This window comes from Etheostoma spectabile, chromosome 12 (assembly GCF_008692095.1).
Source record: "Etheostoma spectabile isolate EspeVRDwgs_2016 chromosome 12, UIUC_Espe_1.0, whole genome shotgun sequence".
Classification (NCBI taxonomy): Eukaryota; Metazoa; Chordata; class Actinopteri; order Perciformes; family Percidae; genus Etheostoma; species Etheostoma spectabile.
Genome location: NC_045744.1, coordinates 2,894,957 through 2,914,911, shown reverse-complemented (window position 1 = coordinate 2,914,911; position 19,955 = coordinate 2,894,957). Strand labels below are relative to the sequence as shown.

Here is a 19,955-nt window from a genome sequence, read left to right as displayed (position 1 = left end):
ATTTGTAGTTATTTATGAGTTCTCACTAAACTAATATGACATTAATTTCTTTTATTGTCAGAACAGAGGTGCATCAACATATATTGAAGTTCTGATATAAAAACTGACTGTATAAAAATACTAACTTAAGATATGAAACTTAAAGTCCTTTGAACAAAAAAACAATAACAAAAAAAACAGAGTGTTGCCAACAGGGACGTTGTAGAGCGTCCTCTGGTGGACAGACTATGCAACGCCATCACTAACAGGGACGTTGTAGAGCGTCCTCTGGTGGACAGACTATGCAACGCCATCACTAACAGGGACGTTGTAGAGCGTCCTCTGGTGGACAGACTATGCAACGCCATCCCTAACAGGGACGTTGTAGAGCGTCCTCTGGTGGACAGACTATGCAACGCCAACACTCATTACATGGTTGACAGTCCGTTTTTATTTTATTTTTAAATATTCATTTATGACAATTTATTTGCCATTATAAATGATTCTGATGAATGAATATTTGTGTAAAAATGTATATATATATATATATATATATATATATATATATTACAAATGCCAATACCGATAGTTTGGGAAATGCCTAATATCGGCCCTCCGATGTATCGGTCAGGCTCTACACTGTAGTTTACTTTGAGTAAATCCCACATATGCCATCTTGGTGCCATAAATACTCAGTAAAACACCAAATATTTATAAATTTGGCGATGAAAATAATCCTCATTAAATGTAAAATGTACTTCTATTTGAGAACGTCTGAGAAAAACTACAGTGCCTACCATTTAGGAAATTATTTACCCTTTACATTTTTTTTTAATCAAAAGGTATTGAGAGATGATCTCCTGCGTCGTTGATCTTTTCGTTGGATTTGTTGACATTAAGAAAGATATTTAATAACAACAGCCTTATCCTGTACTCAATGCTGATCAATAACTTTTGTCTCATGCTCATGTTTTTTGGCATTCTGTGTTACAGAGTTTATCCGTCCCACTCACTTTTTGTAAAGGAGGATAGCGATGACTATGCAGATGATGAAGACCACAGCCAGGACGGGTCCAACCACCCAGATCAGACCATCACCAGCGTCCAGGGGCTGGGGGTCTGAATCTGGGGCAATCACGGGGTCTGTGTAGGGGCTGGCCACATACATTTTCTGTAAACAAACGTACAGGCACATAGTCAGGAAAACAAGCCACTGGAAGTGGCTATTCTAGAAATAACTGACTAAAGGAGGACTTCTTTTTGATCAGAAAGCAGGCTGCGTTTTGGGGAATTTCTCAATGGATAAAATGACATTTGCACATGACACTAAAAGCAATTAATTATAAAAATTCAACATACGATGGCCCCAAAAAATGTCAATCCCACAGCTCTTTTACCAAGTCTACACAAAATGTATTCCTGGAACTGTGACCAAGCTGCACATGACTGATTTTCCATGCAGATGTGTGTATGAGATTATATTTGGTCTGTCTTTGCATTTTACACAAAAAGAATGTACCTGAATATACTGACATTATATATGTCTATATAATCCCAATAAACTGAATAATGCGCCTTTTTATTAGTTCTGAATTACTTTCAAGACCTTCGCCAGAGGGGTAAAAGTGTTCCTAATAAAAAAAAAAAACTATCCTAATTCAAGCTGTATATTTACGTCTAATCTAATTCAAATACACATATATACAATGCAGTGCAGCGCACAAGGCAATATCTCTTCTACTGCCACAGTAGGTACACTCACTCTTTATTAGCATTGGTGATGGAAGTATGTGAAGGTTATTGCCTTTTGCTTACAACACTTTGACTGACGTGCATTTTATTGTTTTAGCAGCAAGGCCATATTGATTGCAATGTATAGTGACAGCCTGCAGCGGAAAAACACAGGCAGCAGGGAATGAGGGAGTGGTTCTAAACACGGAAAGAAAAGAGATGTGACACAGTGGCTTTCGTACCCCGGTTGTGGAGTTGAGCTCAGCCAGGATGAAGAAGACATACTCCTGCCCCGGCTCTAGCGCTCGGTTCTCAAAGCCTCCATAGTCCAGCTGATCCCCCAGGGTGAAGAAGGCCGGTAGGGTGGCAGGTGTGAAACGGGCCGTGATGTAAGCCCGCCGCAGGTCCACCTGCTTCTGCTGCCGAGAATCCCTCTGCTTTTGACTGATGTCTTTTAATAGCTAGGAGAGGAGAAATAGAGAGAGAGAGGGAAGACACAGACAAGAGAAATGAGACTTTCCAATATCTATGAATAATATTTAAATACCAATATGGAATTATAAAGGGTAAGCGTTGCCAGGAGTTCTTAGCAATGGGAATGTGAGTGTTTGTTTATTGGTCCTCTAGTCTTTCCAGGCACACATCAGTGGGTGCTGTTATTGTTGTGGTTCTCACCTCCTCTAGGTCCATTTCATCGGGGCTCTTGAGGTGTCTGATGACACCGCGGGCTCTCTTCAGAGGAACCACAACAACATACACATTCCTGTGGGATCAGAGGAAGACAAACAACATAACACCAGTTGCACCGACAACAGCAAACATCAAACTATTTTCACATTCCATTGCCAACTTGTTGCACTAACATCTCGTCAGTCGGATAATGTTGTCATCACGCCACACACCTTTGGAGATCATCTAACCTCTGAGTACAGCAGGTCTATGACAACCATGGCGACAACTTCCAAACCCCCATCTTTCAATCTTACTTGACAGGAGTGCGAGTCTCCAGCGAGGGCAGGATTATGGTGACGGTCGTTTCAGTGTCGCGGGTGTGGTCGATCTCAGGGCGGCGGATGGTGATTGGCGGCGAGGTCTTGGCGGAGATGCGGTGGCGAAGGCCTCCCATGTTGCCCTCCGGAGCAGTGATCTTAAAGTCGTAACTGGTGTCAGGCTGAAGGTTTGGAATGACTGCCTTTCTCAGACGAGCGTCCACCTCCATTTTCTGTCGGTTATACTCCACCTGGGGGATTAAAGAGGGTCAGTGAAGTAAGAACAACAGGTGAAAGGCAAAGATGGCTATGATATCCCATTGTACTTTAACGTGTTGACACTCTGCCCACCTTTTTAGGATGGTCTACCTAAATTAAAATCAATTTCTTTATCAATATTCTTCTTTATAATTTTACAGGGTTTATTACAATGCAGTATTGCCCAAATTTACACATATTTAAAAAAAGAAGTACAACTTTTTGGGAAATCTGTATGCCTATGCATTTTCTTGCAGAGAGTTAGATGTGAAGCTACCACCAGCAGCTGGCTAATTTAGCTTAGCATGAAGAGTGCAAACAAGGGGAAAGAGCTAGACCTGGTTATCCAAAATCCTTCTACCTGCACCTCTAAAGCACCCTAACTTTCAAAATGCTGTATATCTTCCATGTGAAACAATGTGTAAATTAATAAGCTTAGAGGTGCTAGTTGTCAGAAATGGCTATTTCTGTGTATTATGGTCCTACTCCATTAAATTCTATATAAAACCAGCATAAAAGGTTAATACTTCCACAGTTGGGGGTATAATTCAGGTTGGGGCCATGCATACTAAAAAAGTAAAGAAATCTATGATAATGGGAGGTCTTATAATCAAAAGCACTCGACAAACGTTACTTTCAAATGTTGTGTTATTTTATACATTATCTTAAGAAATTACAGACTAGGTCACTACACATGTACATGCACCAGCCAAAGTACATACAGTAAAACGATAGGGGTTGCTGCTCTCTGGAAACTCCCAGGTCAGAAGAACACTGGTCTTCGTGGCCAGATTGACTGAAAAATTCCTCGGCACATCTGGGAAGGAAACAAACAAAAAACAATCACTTGTGGTGAAGTATTTTTAATCAAACCGGCGGCTCTTCTGCTTTCCTACTGCTGTAGAACCTGTAGAAAATGGAAGACACATCAGTCACATGTGTTACTGGGGGAAGAATACATGATGGTTAGGAGGATGGGCAGGTGAGAAGGAGAGTGGATGGCAAGAGTAATAAGTACAAATAACAGACAGAACGGCTGCAGGAATGTGACATGCCACATTCTCAGAGTGTAAGGTTGTGTTTGTTAGACTCAGAATTCAGCATGTCAGCAAAGGTGTTGGTAAAAGGGGAAAGTGGAGGTCTATCAGACAAAAAAAACAACCTTACCTGCAGATGAAGCAACAGACTCCGGGCTTCCCTTGAACTCAGACCCAACACTTACCTGCCGTATTAGATTCTGTTAGCCCTGTACTGACTTTTACCTGAGAGTTTGTGATAAGCAATGCGGTTGAAGCAAACATCCATTAACATTCAGCCGGCTTCCACTGGTGGTGAAGGGTAGGTGATGAAGGTATAAGTGAGTGAGTGGAGGAGATTCGGGGGAGTAGTCGTGTTCCCCTTGACTTTGCAGTTCTCAGCCTCTCCGGGGTGCACAAGTGAATGGCCGACCTGTAAGAACTGGCCCAGCCTTCATTTAGTTTAGTGGTTTGGAGTGAAATCCACAGTAAAGGGAGTGGATGTGAAGCTGAACCAGTGCTTAGAAGGTAAAGGGTTTTCCTGTGGCCTGAGGCCAGCCCTACCTGTTTCAAAGGCCAGGGTTCGGCTCACCAGAGGTGGGCTGAAAGGGCCTGGCCCTGCCTTGTTGTGGGCTCTGAGCTGCACCTCGTAGGCTGTGCTGTGATTGAGGCCCAGGATGGTGTAGCTGGACTCACTCGCTGGTAGCGTGATAAGCCATGGGGGAGCAGTGGGGGCTGGTATGGCTGCTGGGACAGGGTCAGCAAAGGGTTTGAGGCCCGCAGCCTCTTTGTACAATATGGTGTACTCTGTGATGACACCGTTGCACTCCTCTGGGGCAGGGGGCAGCCAGGAGAACTGGAGGGAGCAGCAAGTGGCATTAACAAAGTCAGGTATTTTGGGGTATCCCACTGGGGGGAATATGGGAACTGTTATCTCGTGCTGCACTACATCTCCGTAACCTGCTCGGCTCTTTGCAGAGAGGACAAAGACGTAGGTGGACCCTGGGGAGAGGTTTCTGACAGTGAAGTTTTTCTCCTTATTTGTAAAATCCACTGTGTTCTCTAAAGAGGTATTCTTCAGGCCAAACTGTAGACGGTAGCCCTGGATTACCACTGGGGCCCCCCGGCTATCAGAGGATGACTCAGAGCACTCCACCGGAGGAGCCCAGCGCACCACCACTGTTGGACCAGATCCTGGACGCACCCACAGAGAGGGGGGGCCGGGCACTGCAAACAACAGTGTAGGCATCAGAAAATCAATTGTCATATATATATCTATATATATATAGATATATATAGATATATATATAGATATATATATACACACACACACTTATCTTGTAAATCTTGTGGAAGAATTCAAATTGATCTGACTAAATCCAGTGTACTGAACTGTATACTTGGCAAATACTTACCAATCCCCAGGGTCTGCACCAGCTTGGTTTTGCTGTGTGCTCCATCCCCTTTGGTGGTGTATGCTGCCACTGAGATGGAGTACAAAGTCTCAGCTTTCAGGCCTCCTAAAATCAGCTCCTGCGGGGGAAAACACATAACAGCGCCATCAAATACTGCTAACTCATTCCTTTTTATATGAGGCACTTTCTTTACAGTTATACATCCATAGGAAATTATCAAAAAGTTACACATCAGAGGCTAAACAAATCTCTGGTGGTCAACATTAATAAAGATTTAATGGCTGTCTCTGTGTAATGTATCGGATACATTTGCTGTTTGTATTAATAGTGAGTTCATTTATAATGAGAAGAGGATGGGTAGTCTGCACTCACATATTGAGTCGAGTCATCCTCCTCCATCTTATCCCACAGATGAGACACACCCCGCAGGCAGAAGAGACAGATGAGGGAAAAAGTTAGTCAAAGGACAAGGAGAGAGGGACAATGTTTAACAAAAAAGTAAACGACCATCTTTGGATCATTGAAATATTCAATTATGACGTCACCTGAGACTCATCCAATAGGAGGTCTTTGATCTGGGGAAGGGTTCGTGATTCACCGCTCTCTGAGCGGCTGAAATGCACCTGGTAGCCACGGACCTGGCCTTGCCGTAACCGTGGCAACACCGACCGCCACGAGACTCGAAGCGCTGAGGCGTTGAGCGGCTGGACATCCACCTGACGAGGTGCTGCACCGGGAACTTAGGACACACACACACACACACTGAAATAAGTAAGTGACCAAAAGTCTAGCCAGTAAAGTAATCAACTAAACAATCAGTACTGTGCAGGTCTGATCTACGGCTCCCACTCTTACCGTCCTCATCAGTTCTGCAGATCACAGCCGGGCTTTTGGGTCCAGTCCCTTCTGCAGTGAAGGCTGCCACGGTAACGTTGTACCAGCTCCATTTCTCCAGCCCCTCTAACACTGTCTGCCCCTGCGAGGCCGGGACAGGAAGCCCCTTGACACCCTGGCCCTGACCTCCGCCTCCTGCTCCAGAGACTCTCTGGTATCTCAGCATATAACCTGCCAACTCGCCATTCTGACCCTCCAGTGGAGGCGGCCGCCAACTTACTCTCAGCGAGGTAGAGCTGGCACTCTCGCAGGACACACCCTCGGGTGCAGCTGAAGGCTCTGATTGGACAAGGAGCGAGGAGGGCAAAGAGTTTAGGAAAGACCCAAGAGAATGAAGTTGAAAGAGCAAGAGGGGGCGAATATACGCAAAAGGATAGGAGATAAGGATAAAAGAAGGAAACAATAAGAAACTAAGGTAAACTAAACTGAAAGAGATAACACCAGGACAAATGTGAGTGACGCAAAAATAGGGAGCAACCACTTAATGTAAAAGCATAGTGTAAGACGTAGAACCTAATGAAAAAAAACAGAGACAAGAGTATTGACCCTGAGTGGACAACTTAATTATACCAAAGGAGAATGTGTAACCAATACCCGTCGATGATATATTATCCTTTAGCTGTAGCTAGTGGTAGAAAAGGATCCAGATTAAGAATGAAAAACAGATATTGTTAAGTCTTTCTTTCTAAAGCAGGAATGCACAGCTCAGTACACAGGAACTCAGACAAATATACACATTTCACAACACCAACCCTCATGGTGGCATAATCCTTGAGTCCTCAGGATAATAGAGTGGTCTGAGACTTTCCACTGCTGACTAGGGGCAGGTCTTGGGCTTCACAAAGGGAAAAAAACAAACAAACTAAAACATATCTCACACAGTGCAGAAAGGATTTAGGAGGGAGGTTTAAAAAAACGAAAAAAAAACAGGGAGCCCGGAGAGCAAAGGCACTCAGACGGATACTGAAAGCCAGGCTAGAATGATGAATTGCAGACAAGAATTGAATCAGAACTAGGCTGGAGTATTCACTGTAACAAACAAGTACAGAGAGCTAAGAATCACAGACCGTCATCACCACAGATCCCTGAACTGTAGGTATCACTCACCCTATAAAATGTTCCTTAAAGAGTGTGCACACACAACGGCGAACATGACCGGGGCGTCGGGGCTTGTGTGTGAGCTCGGGAGTGTATACCATGTGTGTATGTGTGGGAGTGTAATAGTCATAGCTGACAGGTTCAAGTATCTATCCACTCAGCCGTACAGCCACTGTTCTGTTGGCCTCGGGGGACAATCTAGATGTGCACCAAAGCTTGGCGATAACAAAGCGCATATAACCTCTCTGGGAAATGAATGCTGCTGCATGAAATAGTCTGCTTATCTGGTACTTCCCTTAAACCCCCACCTCCTCTGGTGTACCACCTTGGTCTCCCTTTCGTTTTGGAGGTAAAGACTGAAAGGAGACCAGCTAAAAGTGAGCACAAATCTGATTATGAATGTGTCTGTGTTGAGTGATTGTAAATTGTAAATACTCGACAAAAACTTACCTCGGCAGAGATAAAGTACAGAAGCGTGAACTGCAGGACTCTTCTCGACAAAGACTACATAATCAATTCTTTTCCTTGCACCGTTTTCTCCATTATCTCTGTATTTTCTTCTTGTGAGCCGATATAAAATGAATCAATACGTCAGAGCAAAAAAGAGGAAGTTATTTGACTCTTATCAGAGATTGGGATGAGTGATTGGGCAAAAAAAAAGATTTTGAGAAAACGACACAAGGGAGAGAATCCAAGTTCACCTGGGTAAAATACAGACTGGCCGACACTTACCTGTAAACACAGCACGCCAACTGCCATCCTTTAATGCTCTTCATCACTGACTGCTAGCCAATAACTGGCAGACAGTGTTGCCCTTTCAAAGACATTAGACAGTGATAGAGTAGAAAAAGTGAAAGGAGGGTGAAGAAACGGAAGAGTTAAACTTTAATCGGCGCTCCATCTCCATCTGTCATGATGTTTTGGCTGTGTAAGAAATCGAAAGGCTGAGCGGAGGAAGGAAGGCACAGTCAAATGTAGATGGATGGATGGGAGGTAGGGTCTGACACATGGGTTGATGAACGAGATAAATGGAGAGATGTGAAGATTGTTCCCAGGCTTTACCGGGTCAGGAGCTGAGGACAATGTACTTTGATCTGTGTTTGTGTGTGTGTGTGTAAGGGACAACATATTTCATTAGACTTCTGTACAAGACTAAAACGTAATACACTATCAATTTGTGGCATTTTCGTGGGCCTGCAGGTACAGTATGTGAACCATGTGAAATTGAGACGTACTGGCTTGTGATGTCCTCTGCACCAGCTCGTTGGTGAACGCTCCGATGCCTTTGTTTGAGATGGCGGCCAGGGAGAAGGAGTACTCAGTGTTGGCTTTCAGACCCTCCACCGTGTATGAGTTCCTCGGCCCGAACGTCAGCTTCTCCTATGAGAGAGAAGAAAAATGAGCAGAGGACAGAACGAGAGGGTGGGATGATGGGAGTGAAAAAGAAATTATTAAAAACGTGAGACTGTCACCAGCAGACACAGAGGCGCTGGACGCTGGGGTTAATCTTTTAAACTTCCTTCTTCTATCTGCCCTCTCATCCCGCTGAAATCCACTGAGCAGACAGGTTTATGAAAAGAGAGTAAGAGGTCTTACCAAGCTGCCGAACTTTACGGGTTTGTAGAGCAGCTCATAGTTGACAATGCCCTCCTTTGTGTAAGCAGGTTCCCAGGTCAGCTCAATGCTGGTGTCTGCCACCTTACCGACTTTAAACTTCCCCGGTTGGCCTGGGACTAAAGGGGACAGGACAAAACAGTCAATTATATATATACACAACATATATTAGGGCTGGGACTATATATGCTTTTGTCCCGATTGGATTCTTTCAGTATACATAGGTGCTGATTCGATTTGCATTGTATTACGATTCAGTAGTATTGCGATTTTCTTTTCCTTCTTTAACAAAAAGCAAAGTTGAATGACAATTGACATTTCTGAAAAAGAATTGTTAAAAAAAAAAAAAAAATGCAGATCACCTTTCAGTCAGTCCGCCATTAATTTAATTTGTAAATAAGCACATAACATGTATTTTTTTAAGGTCCTGAAAGCTTATTTTCTTAAATGCCTTTTAAAGGTGCTCTAAGCGATGTTGGGTGACGTTACTTCTTGTTGACGTTCAAAGTATTTTCAAACAAAACATGTCTAGCTCATCCCTCCCTCCTCTTCCTCCTCCTCATCCCGCACCCTCCCCCTCCCTTCCGTGCTTCAGCGCACAAACCATTTAAAACATTTAGAGACCGACATTTAAGTAGAGAGAATTACGGACGTATTTGTGTTTTACGAGGAAAAAAGTACTGATTAAATGGTGTCTGGTGGGTTTGGTGATGCCGGTTTTGGCCTTAAATTAATAAATATAAAAACATATTAAAATGTTGGCTAAGTGAGTTTAGCATGTACAGGATTTCGTTTAGGAGGACATGTTTGCTGCATGTGACAAAAAATGTTGGAGCCTAAAAATTGTGTGACATCGCTTAGAACACCTTTAACTATAAATAATGGAATTATATGAACATGATATTGTACGCCAAAGTAACAAAAATACTGGTTCTTTCACACACTTCCATGCACCTATAAGAATTTAACAATAATATATATTTCAAATCAAAATCATAATAATAATACATTTGTGCTTTGTTGGATATGAACATCTGAAAAACAACCACTACTCTGCTGCACATGAGTAAATGAAGTCCACTCCATGCACAAACATCTACAAATGATAATGTTTTACACACACACACACACACACACACACACACACACACGCACACACACTGACCTCCAGGCATGACTTTGACATGGACGGGGTCTGAGAAGGGTCCGTCCCCTACTGAGGTGAAGGCCAGGACCTGGAGGGTGTAGGTCTCCGAGGTCACCAGGTTCTGAATGGTGGTGATCACGCTGTCCTGGACGTTATGGATCTGCCACTCACTCATCGTCCGGGACGGGTCCATGGTGTAGTACACGCGATATCCTTTCACCTACAACAGAGGAGCAGGGAGGGAGAATGGCTGCAAGATCAGCGGTCTTCAACGTTTGTTTAGGCCAGGGACCCCCTAAGCTGAATGAGAGACTATATATTCTATACAATTGTGTTGCACATTAAACTGGGCCAAATGGATGAAAATAAATGGATATTATTTACACATCATGTTTTAACTTACCTACAGTTAGCTTATCTTCAATGTGTAAATACTTTTTCTTCACAATAGGCCAATTTATCTTTGCTATTAAAATGTTGAATTCATATTAATGTATATTTTCAGACATATATATATATATATATATATTTATTTTAAAAGGTCAAAAACACATTTTTAAACATAATTTGGAAGCCCCCATGTAAGTACTCTGAGGACCCCCTAGGGGTCCCGGACCCAAGTGTTGAAGATCTCCGGGCTAGATGAATAGTACAGTTCTGGAAAGGGACTGGATTTTAAGGTCATCAGTGACCGGGCTGTATTAACTCATCTTCCACCCATGGTAATCTATAATACTATTTTCCATACTCAACTAGAATTGATCAGTAAATATCCATAACAATCCCAGCTGAAGTCAACAGCTATGAATCATTTTCTACTTTAGTCCAGAGGCTTGCGTGGATTTGTTGGTTCACTGTTTGTCAGAGGCCATTGGCTCAAGGTGAGGTCCTCACATCTGGGGCTGCTGTGCAGTTGACCCCGATAAACAAATCTCCCTCTCAGGTTGGCAACACCAGTTTCAATACAATCCCTCACATTGTAGTGCGTAAAACCTAATCACTCTAACTCCTCTAACTCTCCAGTGGGATTTGTTTATGGACAGTTCAGAGTATATGTAATCCTGCTGCCATGCCATCGCCCTTAGCCTCCACCTCTACCACTTCCCCTCCTAGTACTCTTTAATATCTATAATCCCCATCCTCAATTCCGTCTTGCACTTTTCTGAACCTACTACAGTTAGGAAGTCTAGAAAAAGAAATATGCCCCAAGAGGGAGTGCTCTTAACTTAAAGCGGACAGTCCAATTACCTTTTTCTTCTTTAGAGGGCGAGCGGGGGGGGGTTACAGGAGGGAAATATCTGGCAATACACAATCCCTGCAAAGGACACGAACCTGCACACTGGAAAAAAGCTCCCAATGGTGAATTTTATGAAGGCTTTATCGTTTTAACCTTGTGTGGGCCTTTGGGTAATTTAAAAATGTTGTCAGTCCGTAGTAAATGAGGTCATCAGTTTCAAAAGCGTTACTTTACATACATTACAATAAATCCCTTTATATGTCTCCAAAGGGCGATCGATTGGGGACTGGAAAAAAAGAATTGGGGACTGAACGGTACATGCACAGAATGTTACATGAGGTTTTCCTTATTTTTCACTTTTTTACCATGGATGTATTATGAGATACAGCGTTTGAGGCGGAGCCCCGTTCATTCTTATGAGATTTGCTCAGTGGTGCAGCCATCGTGGAGCAAGAAATTACCCGGAGGATCAGTGCTACTTCCGTATTGTGTGGCTCATAGAGCAGGCACACTAGAAACCAGATCCCATGCATGCGGCGGCTGAGCGGGCTACTTCCGGTTTCCAAATGTTATCGGACCAGCCTGGTATTTCCCCTCCAATGTGTGTTCCTGACTGTCTGTGTCTGAGGGCGTGGCGGGGTCCTCTGCTCTCTCCTGGCCCCTGATTGCTGCTGATCAGCCCCATCTGCCTTTCATCAAGCTCCAGCATATCAACCCCGGCCATTCAGCAATTCAAACCCAGATCGTTCAGCCAGTTACAGGTAGCGAACACCTCCTTTCTCTAGGTATTAGTGTTTTTTCTCTCAAGTGTTTTTGTGCCTGAACTAGCCCTGTTCTGCTGTACTCCAGGATCATCCTCCTCTGCCTGCCTGCTTCCGCCCGCATCCCCTCAGCCATGGCAGCAAGCCCCTTCAATCCCTGCTCACTCATCTGCCTCGCTCCAGCATTCCCCCCCCCACTACCAATCCTCTGCCTCTGACAGCAGCCTCCTCACTCATTCCACCTCCAATCCCCTTTTTCCCTTACAATAAATCCCTTTTTAATTCGTCTACTCCTGAGTCTGAGTCTGTGTTTGGGTCTCTCTTTGAAATCAATTTTTATATGTTTTAATTTTAACTAATGGGACAACATCTGAAACTTTGGATGTAAAGACCGGGAGTTGTCACACTGAATGGACTCTGCTTTCTTTAACAACCTTTTAGAACAGAACAGATTTTTTTGATGAGCACCAATGTCTTTGCAGACATTTACCACCATATTACAACATTTTGCTATTTGACAGGAAGAATAAAAGAAAATGTCCAATGGAAATGTTTTCTACTACTGATAACAAATCAAAAAGACAAAGTTTCAATCCTCCTCTCACCTGTCCATTGGGTTCCTCCGGCTCCTCCCAGCGGACCATCACTGTGTTCTGAGATATAATATGGGCCTGGACGTTTCGGGGAGGACTGGCCGGGGCTTGCTCTCCTGTACGGGCCTCCACACGTGTAGAGGGGGGCCCCTGGCCGATGCTATTGAAGGCTGACACTCTGATTTCATATTCAGTGTTGGGGTACAATCCCCCGATGCTGTAGCGAGTGGTGGTGATGCTGTCCACTGTCTCGTACTTGCTGTCCGGCCCTTTGGCCCGGTACTGGATGATGTAGTAGGAGACCGGGTCTGGGTTACCAGAGTCCCATGTGATGGTTACACTGGTGGCGGTGGTCTCTGTGACTATGGGTATGCCGGGAGGCTTTGGCAAAGCTGGGGATAAGAGAGAGGCGAGATGAAGCGAATGACTAATTATTGGTTTATGCCCATTCTGTACCTCTGTTATTGTAACATTCATTCATACTGTACATTCTGCACATTCTTTTGTTCATTTGTGCATCTCAAATAATATCACATTCTCTACTTTATATATAAACACACACATTCGCACTTTGGAGTACTGATTGCACTTTTAAGATGCTAGACTGCATTTTGTCATACTTGTTCTAATTACATTTTTGAAGATAAACTTTCACATTCATTTGGCAGCTGTTTTAGTTTAAAGAATTATTAAATGGCCACCCACACTGCCATGTATCAATGATAAACACACAACAATGAGGGTGCCTTAACCATATTTAATAAGTAGAATTCTTTGTTAAAGTACAGAACATCAGCTAGACAAAAGTCAAATGTAACATTACCATCCTTGACCTTGCACACATTTTTAAATATAGAGGGCACCCAATCCATCTACATCTATCCTTCAATAAAGCAACAACTAGGGAACCTTTCCACACTCATTCGAGCATCTCTTACTCTTTACTAAGACCTGAGCGGTGGCCTCGAGGATACCCAGGCTGCTCATGGCCACACAGGTGTAGTTTGCTGACTCCCGGACACCGTTGAGCTCCAGCACGTTCCGTCCAATCGGCATTTCATCCTCTGGGGTCAGATCCTCGCTGCCCAGCATCCACTTGACGTAGGGCATGGGCGAACCCACGGCCACGCAGGTGATGTTGATGCTCCCCCCCGGCATAATCTCATGGTTGGAGGGGAGGATGGAGAAACGAGGGGGCACACGGCGCACTGGGAAAGGAGGAGAGTTGGGGGAGAAAGGAAGGAGGGGTGTGGGGGGGTTTCGGGGTAAGGTGGGGGATGAGAAAAGTAGGGAAGGGAGTGAGGAGAAGAAAGGCAGAGAAAAAGGAGGAGGGGGAGAGAGAATCAGAGAGAAAGAGAGAGAAAGAACGAGGCAGAAACAAGATAAAGATTAAGAGAGAAAGTGAGGGCAAGAAAGATAAAAAGAAAGAAAAAGAGAGGAAAGAGAGAAGAGGTAACAGGAAGGGGGAGAATGAACTTCAGGTTGTTGTTTTTTTTACAGAAAATTACAAAGGGATATTTCATGTTTAGTCCCAATTACGTTATGGTACTGATGATTCCAACAGAAAGACACAAATCTTGTGCAAGCTCAACCATTCAGTGAGCTGCCTACTCCAAATAATAAAGTGAAAAACTCTTGAGTATCATTTCAACCAGGACATGACACCTATAGTCAGTTTCTCTTCTTAAAAAGAACAGTTTTCCTTTTGGTTATGATTCATTTTACGCAGAAAAATGAGACTTTCTGATTCAGGTTTTTGATGATAGTTGTATTATTTTAACATTTCTCCCTCCAAGCAATGACTAAATATGCTAAACTTGACCAGAAAGGTCAGTGAGAAACTTTACTTCCTTGAGATTTCTGTGCCTTGGGGGTGCTTGTGCATTAGATGGACTCTTTTTAGAGAGTGTATGCATCATAGGGGGCAATCAATAGGCCCTGCCAGCTATTTGTGTCCCCATAAGTAGAAGAACTAAAGTGGCAAGTTGTATCCAATACTGCATCCGTCTGAGCTTGGTTGACTATTTATTAGGGAGAGACTGAACTCATAGGTCACTTGCATGCCTGGGCGACTCAAGAGGTATAAAATGGTGGAGAAACACAAAGAAGAGAACGAAGAACTGAAGACAGAAAGAAGTTAGACAAAAGCAGAGACACTGGAGAGACAGATAGAGAGATAGAATAGTTAAGAGAGAGAGAGACAGAGCGATAGACACATAGAGAAAGACAGAGACAGAAAGAAAAAGGCAGCTCTGCTTCTCTTCCAGACAATGACAGGCAATGTAGCAAAGGACAGCCACATTGTACAACAAGATACTGTACAATACATTGGATTCATAACTGATACAGTGTGTAGTCAAATGAATTGGAAATGTGGACAGGAGTGGATTGAGGGTTCTAATAGGGTGTTGTGGCAATTACAGAGTGATCATTGGACACATTAAGTTAAGAACACCAAGACAGCATGAAAGAGGCAGAACGGGAAAGAACGAGTGCGAGCAAAAAGAGATATGTGAGGTAGTATGTGCATGTTTATAAGTTAATAAACTTATGTACATGTGTCTGTCGGTCCTACACATCAGGGTGCAGACAGAATGCAGAAGAAGAAGAAGAGAAAAAAGGGGTGAGGGAAGGGGAAAAGACAGGGGAGTGGGGATAAAGAGAGGAATTAGAAGAGGGTTTTTGGGGGGAAGGAGGGGAAAAGGGGGAAGAAAAGAGGAGCGAGGAAGAAGAAAACACATGGATCTATTTAAAAACACGGCTATATACCAGAGTCAGGCCCATTCAGAAAGTAGGTGCTTCAAAAGAAAGAGAAAAGACTAGCAGAGATCGGATGTTGAAGGAACAGAAGAAGAAGAAGAAGAAGAAGAAGAGGATACCCGAGGGTCACAACACAGGAAACAGAAAGAGACAGAGAGAGAGAGAGAGAGAGAGTAACAGACAGACATCTCTGCATGAAAGGAGAGAATGAAAGGGAAGGCAGACAGAGAGCAGAAACATTGTCCAAAAACTAAACTCACTACTAGGAAGCTTATATTTATAATAAAACATAAATGTGAGAAGCAAAAAATGTTTTAAAAGTACGCAAATAAAAAAAGATTAATATAAAAACGTTACTGTAAAACACCTACAGTACCAAAACATTTTTTAGATGACTTGGAAATCCAGCAGTAATTCTAATATAATAAATAAATACAAATAAAATAAAGATAAATAAATAAATATGGGTAAATTTGCTGCATAACCTCCACTCCTTTATGTGTTACCATTGTTATCATTACTTGGAATCTTCATGGGCCACATCCCCCTACTCAAAGAATCTAGAGACAATTGGATAGAAGTTAACATTTTTGCATGAGTTCAACAAATTAAAACAAATCAAAAGGTAATAGGAATACTTGTGGAAAAAAAAGGAAGACACCCAGAATTGGATACAGAAGTTGAAGACAAGAAAGAGACAAAGAGACAAAAACAGGTAGATCTGTTAGAAAACAGACATGATTAGGCAGGCATCTCCTCATCTGAGCATGCTGGAGACAGACAGAGAGACAGAGAGACAGACAGACAGGCAGACAGGCAGACAGACAGGCAGACTGCATCAACGACAGCTCCATGCACAAGACAGACACAGCAGGTGCAAGGCAGCACGGCAGAACACTATCACTCTCATTCATTTATTTTATCAATATTGCAAAAACAAAACCAACTAAAAAATGAATTGAGCATATGGATTAGTTTGGTAATATGAGAAACAACAGGATGACGGTGAAGACTCAAGATGATCGTCAGCAGTGTTTAAAAAATAGATAAAATAGAGACAAAAGACTGAAGAATCCAGTGCAGAGACATGAAGCGAGCTCATAACAAGGGATAATCCTTCACATGCTCACAGAGCTTTAAGTTAATCGAGCCGGGCCGCATGATTCCCCTCCATTTTCCATACAGTTGGTGAGAGCCAGGGAGCTCCAGTCTTTATTAGCGGGGCAATGATTAGTCTTGTCCTCTGTAGGGAGTCTGGAGGCTACGTACTGGGGAGACCTTGGCACAGCCATAAGGATTACCGCTGCATCTCAGCACCGCTGTACCCCCGTTCAGCATCGTCACTGAGCTGACATTTACGCAGCACCATCCGGTCCGTCTCAAGGACACTGCTTTCAATATGCACCGTAATAAGAGGGAATTATTAATATCCCCTCGATATCTAAAACTGTGAATGCATATAAATCATTTCAAATGTCAGTCAATACAGGCGTATCGGAGTGTTTGGGAAAGATAGCAACAGGCAATATAACAGGCGAGTTGGGATATTACTAAAAATTGACAGATAGTTTACTGTTAGTGATGAAATACCACAGGTGAAAAATAATTTTACGTAAAAGTCCTGCACTGAAAATGTCACCTAAAAGTCTGTATTATTTTTAGGAAAATGTACTTTACATCCTTACTTACTTACTCATTGCTGCACAACTTTGTCCGAGTGGCAGTTAATTGCTAATAGGGATGTAACAATTACCGGTGTAACGGTTAACCACGGTAGAAATGTTGACAATAACAATTACCCTTTTCATTATAGATATAAATATCCTCATTATCACGGTGGATTACCACGGTGTGAAACCCTGTGTTTAATCCTTCCCAGTTTAATCGGAGGCATGTGAAGTTGCCACTGCGCTCAGACAGGAGAAGGAGACAGAATGTAGCAGTTGTTAAGACACTTTTTCTTTATCTTTTTTCTTTTCTTTCCCGTTTTCTGACTAGTTGAAGTGATGTGGGTAGCCCACGTAAGCTAGCCGAACGTAAGGTAAAACTATTCTGTAGCTTGCTAAACTGCCATGGGTTTTACTGCCTTGTTATCTTCAATAAATGGTAGTTTAGCCCGTGTTACGACATGACATTTCTTTGGAGATATATATATATATATATATATATAGATCTAATATAATATATATTATATATATCATATATACACTCAACGGCCTTTATTAGGTACACTGTCCAACTGCTCGTTAACACTTAATTTCTAAGCAGCCAATCACATGGCGGCCACTCAGTGCATTTAGGCATGTAGACATGGTCAAGAGAATCTCCGCAGTTCAAAACGAGATCAGTATGGGGAAGAAAGGTGATTTGAGTGACTTTGAACGTGGCAGATTGTTGGTGCCAGAAGGGCTGGTCTGAGTATTTCAGAAAATGTAATCTACTGGGATTTTCACGACAACCATCTCTAGGGTTACAGGAAATGGTCCGAAAAAGAAAAAACACAGTGAGCGGCAGTTCTGTGGGCGGAAAGCCTTGTTGATGCCAGAGGTCAGAGGAGAATGGCCAGACTGTTCGAGTGAAGAAGGGCAACAGTGACTCAAAAAACCACCCGTTACAACCAGGTGGGCAGAAGAGCATCTCGAACGCACAGTACGTCCAACTTTGAGGCAGATGGGCTACAGCAGCAGAAGACCACATCGGGTGCCACTCCTTTCAGCTAAGTACAGGAAACTGAGACTACAATTTGCACAAGCTCATCGAAATTGGACAATAGAAGATTGGAAAAACGTTGCCTGGTCTGATGAGTCTCGATTTCTGCTGCGACAGGCGGATGGTAGGGTCAGAATTGGCGTCTACAACGAAAGCATGGATCCATCTGCCTGTGATCAACGGTTCAGGCTGGTGGTGGTGGTGTCATGGTGTGGGGAATATTTTCTTGGCACCTTTGGGGCCTTGGTACCAATTGAGCATCGTTGCAACGCCACAGCCTACCTGAGTATTGTTGCTGACCATGTCCATCCCTTTATGACCATAATGTACACCAACTCTGATGGCTACTTCAGCAGGATAATGCGCCATGTCATAAAGCTGGAATCATCACAGACTGGTTTCTTGAACATGACAATGAGTTCGCTGTACTCAAATGGCCTCCACAGTCACCAGATCTCAATCCAATAGAGCATCTTTGGGATGTGGTGGAACGGGAGATTCGCATCATGGATGTGCAGCCGACAAATCTGCGGCAACTGTGTGATGCCATCATGTCAATATGGACCAAACTCCTGAGGAATGCTTCCAGCACCTTGTTGAAATATGCCACGAAGAATTGAGGCAGTTCTGAAGGCAAAGGGGGTCACCCGTTACTAGCATGGGGTACCTAATTAAAGTCCGTAGTGTATATATATATATAGTAAACAGAGCAGCCTGTGGAGCCACGTGTTCAGCTATTAAAGGTGTATTACACTGTTTGCCCCCTTATGGATATGTGTGCTGTAATAGATGTGGCTCGTTCTCAGTTTGTTTTTGAGCAATATATTACATTTCTTTTCATTATTACAGAGAAATAAATGTAAGTCTTAGTATTGTTTCTTATTTTATGCTGGTGGCTATAACATTTAGGTTGGGTAAATAATGTTCATAGTAAGTCAAATTACTATTTGCTTATATTTCAGAAGCATATCCAACTTTGCATATCCAATCTTAACGTCAAAAACAACTTCATAGTTAACTTCATGTTGGAGTTGTAAATACATTTTTCTGGATCTCAAAGTCAGACATCTTTGGTTCCTTACCTGACACCCTACTGCGGGCCAGTGGTTCAGCAGCCAGTTTTCAATAGTTTATACAAAAGCCTAATGCCTATATATTTTCGTGATATAATAAAACGGTTACATGTTCTGAAACTATTTCAGCTTGTGTAGGCCAATCAGTCCTTTCTGAACATACTTAAAAAAAATATCAATATTAGGGACAACCGTGATCATTTTGGTCACTGTGAGGTTACATTTTCATACCGTTACATCCCTAGTTGCTAATACTAAATGCTAAAATATTGAATATGAGTATCACAATCAGTGAAGTGACTCAGTAATGCCAGCATTATCTATCTACTGTGTGCTGAGTAAGGGATAATGTAAAGCGAGCGGGTCATTATTGCGAATTAAACCCAAAAGGGTGATGCAAGTCGGGTCTGTTACCTTGAACAATTACAACAGTAATAGAGCTAATTTGAAATATTTTATACACTGTGGAGTTGTCTAATGTTTAACAATGCCTCATATTTCATCATATGCTTTGTATGTAAAATATGAATTTGTCATTTAACTAGTAACTATAGCTTTTCCAACTAGTATTCCAAGAAGTATTACTCAAGTAAAGTTAAGCACAAGACTGTTTTTTAGGGAGGCTACCTCTAGCACTTAGCAGAGTGTGCGTCCCGTGTAGGTGGCCCGGGGTTCGAATCC

The 19,955-nt window shown here is 42.9% G+C and overlaps 1 protein-coding gene and 1 long non-coding RNA gene across 16 annotated transcripts in view; one reads left to right on the top strand and one right to left on the bottom strand.

Moving 5' to 3' along the window:
• ptprsb (protein tyrosine phosphatase receptor type Sb) overlaps positions 1-19,955 on the bottom strand; it is an 81,006-nt gene that overhangs the window by 11,654 nt on the left and 49,397 nt on the right. For 9 of the 15 annotated variants that reach the window (XR_004334228.1, XR_004334230.1, XR_004334232.1 and 6 more), the window contains 16 exons: positions 15,289-15,303; positions 13,671-13,940; positions 12,745-13,124; positions 10,160-10,361; positions 8,977-9,113; positions 8,616-8,760; positions 6,244-6,561; positions 5,934-6,127; positions 5,761-5,787; positions 5,389-5,506; positions 4,538-5,200; positions 3,680-3,774; positions 2,697-2,950; positions 2,386-2,473; positions 1,953-2,171; positions 993-1,150 (listed from right to left, as the gene is read on the bottom strand). Coding sequence is in view for 6 of the 15 variants with exons in the window: in XM_032530447.1 (XP_032386338.1) it covers positions 993-1,150; positions 1,953-2,171; positions 2,386-2,473; positions 2,697-2,950; positions 3,680-3,774; positions 4,538-5,200; positions 5,389-5,506; positions 5,761-5,787; positions 5,934-6,127; positions 6,244-6,561; positions 8,616-8,760; positions 8,977-9,113; positions 10,160-10,361; positions 12,745-13,124; positions 13,671-13,940; positions 15,289-15,303 (3,283 nt within the window). In the remaining 9 variants the exon portion in view is untranslated. The remainder of the gene's footprint in view (positions 1-992; positions 1,151-1,952; positions 2,172-2,385; positions 2,474-2,696; positions 2,951-3,679; positions 3,775-4,537; positions 5,201-5,388; positions 5,507-5,760; positions 5,788-5,933; positions 6,128-6,243; positions 6,562-8,615; positions 8,761-8,976; positions 9,114-10,159; positions 10,362-12,744; positions 13,125-13,670; positions 13,941-15,288; positions 15,304-19,955) is intronic. The other 6 variants (XR_004334233.1, XR_004334234.1, XM_032530445.1 and 3 more) reach the window with 3 other exon arrangements.
• LOC116698509 (uncharacterized) lies at positions 17,097-19,571 on the top strand. The gene is made up of 3 exons (XR_004334237.1): positions 17,097-17,215; positions 19,111-19,115; positions 19,520-19,571. It is a non-coding gene; the product is annotated as an uncharacterized LOC116698509 (long non-coding RNA).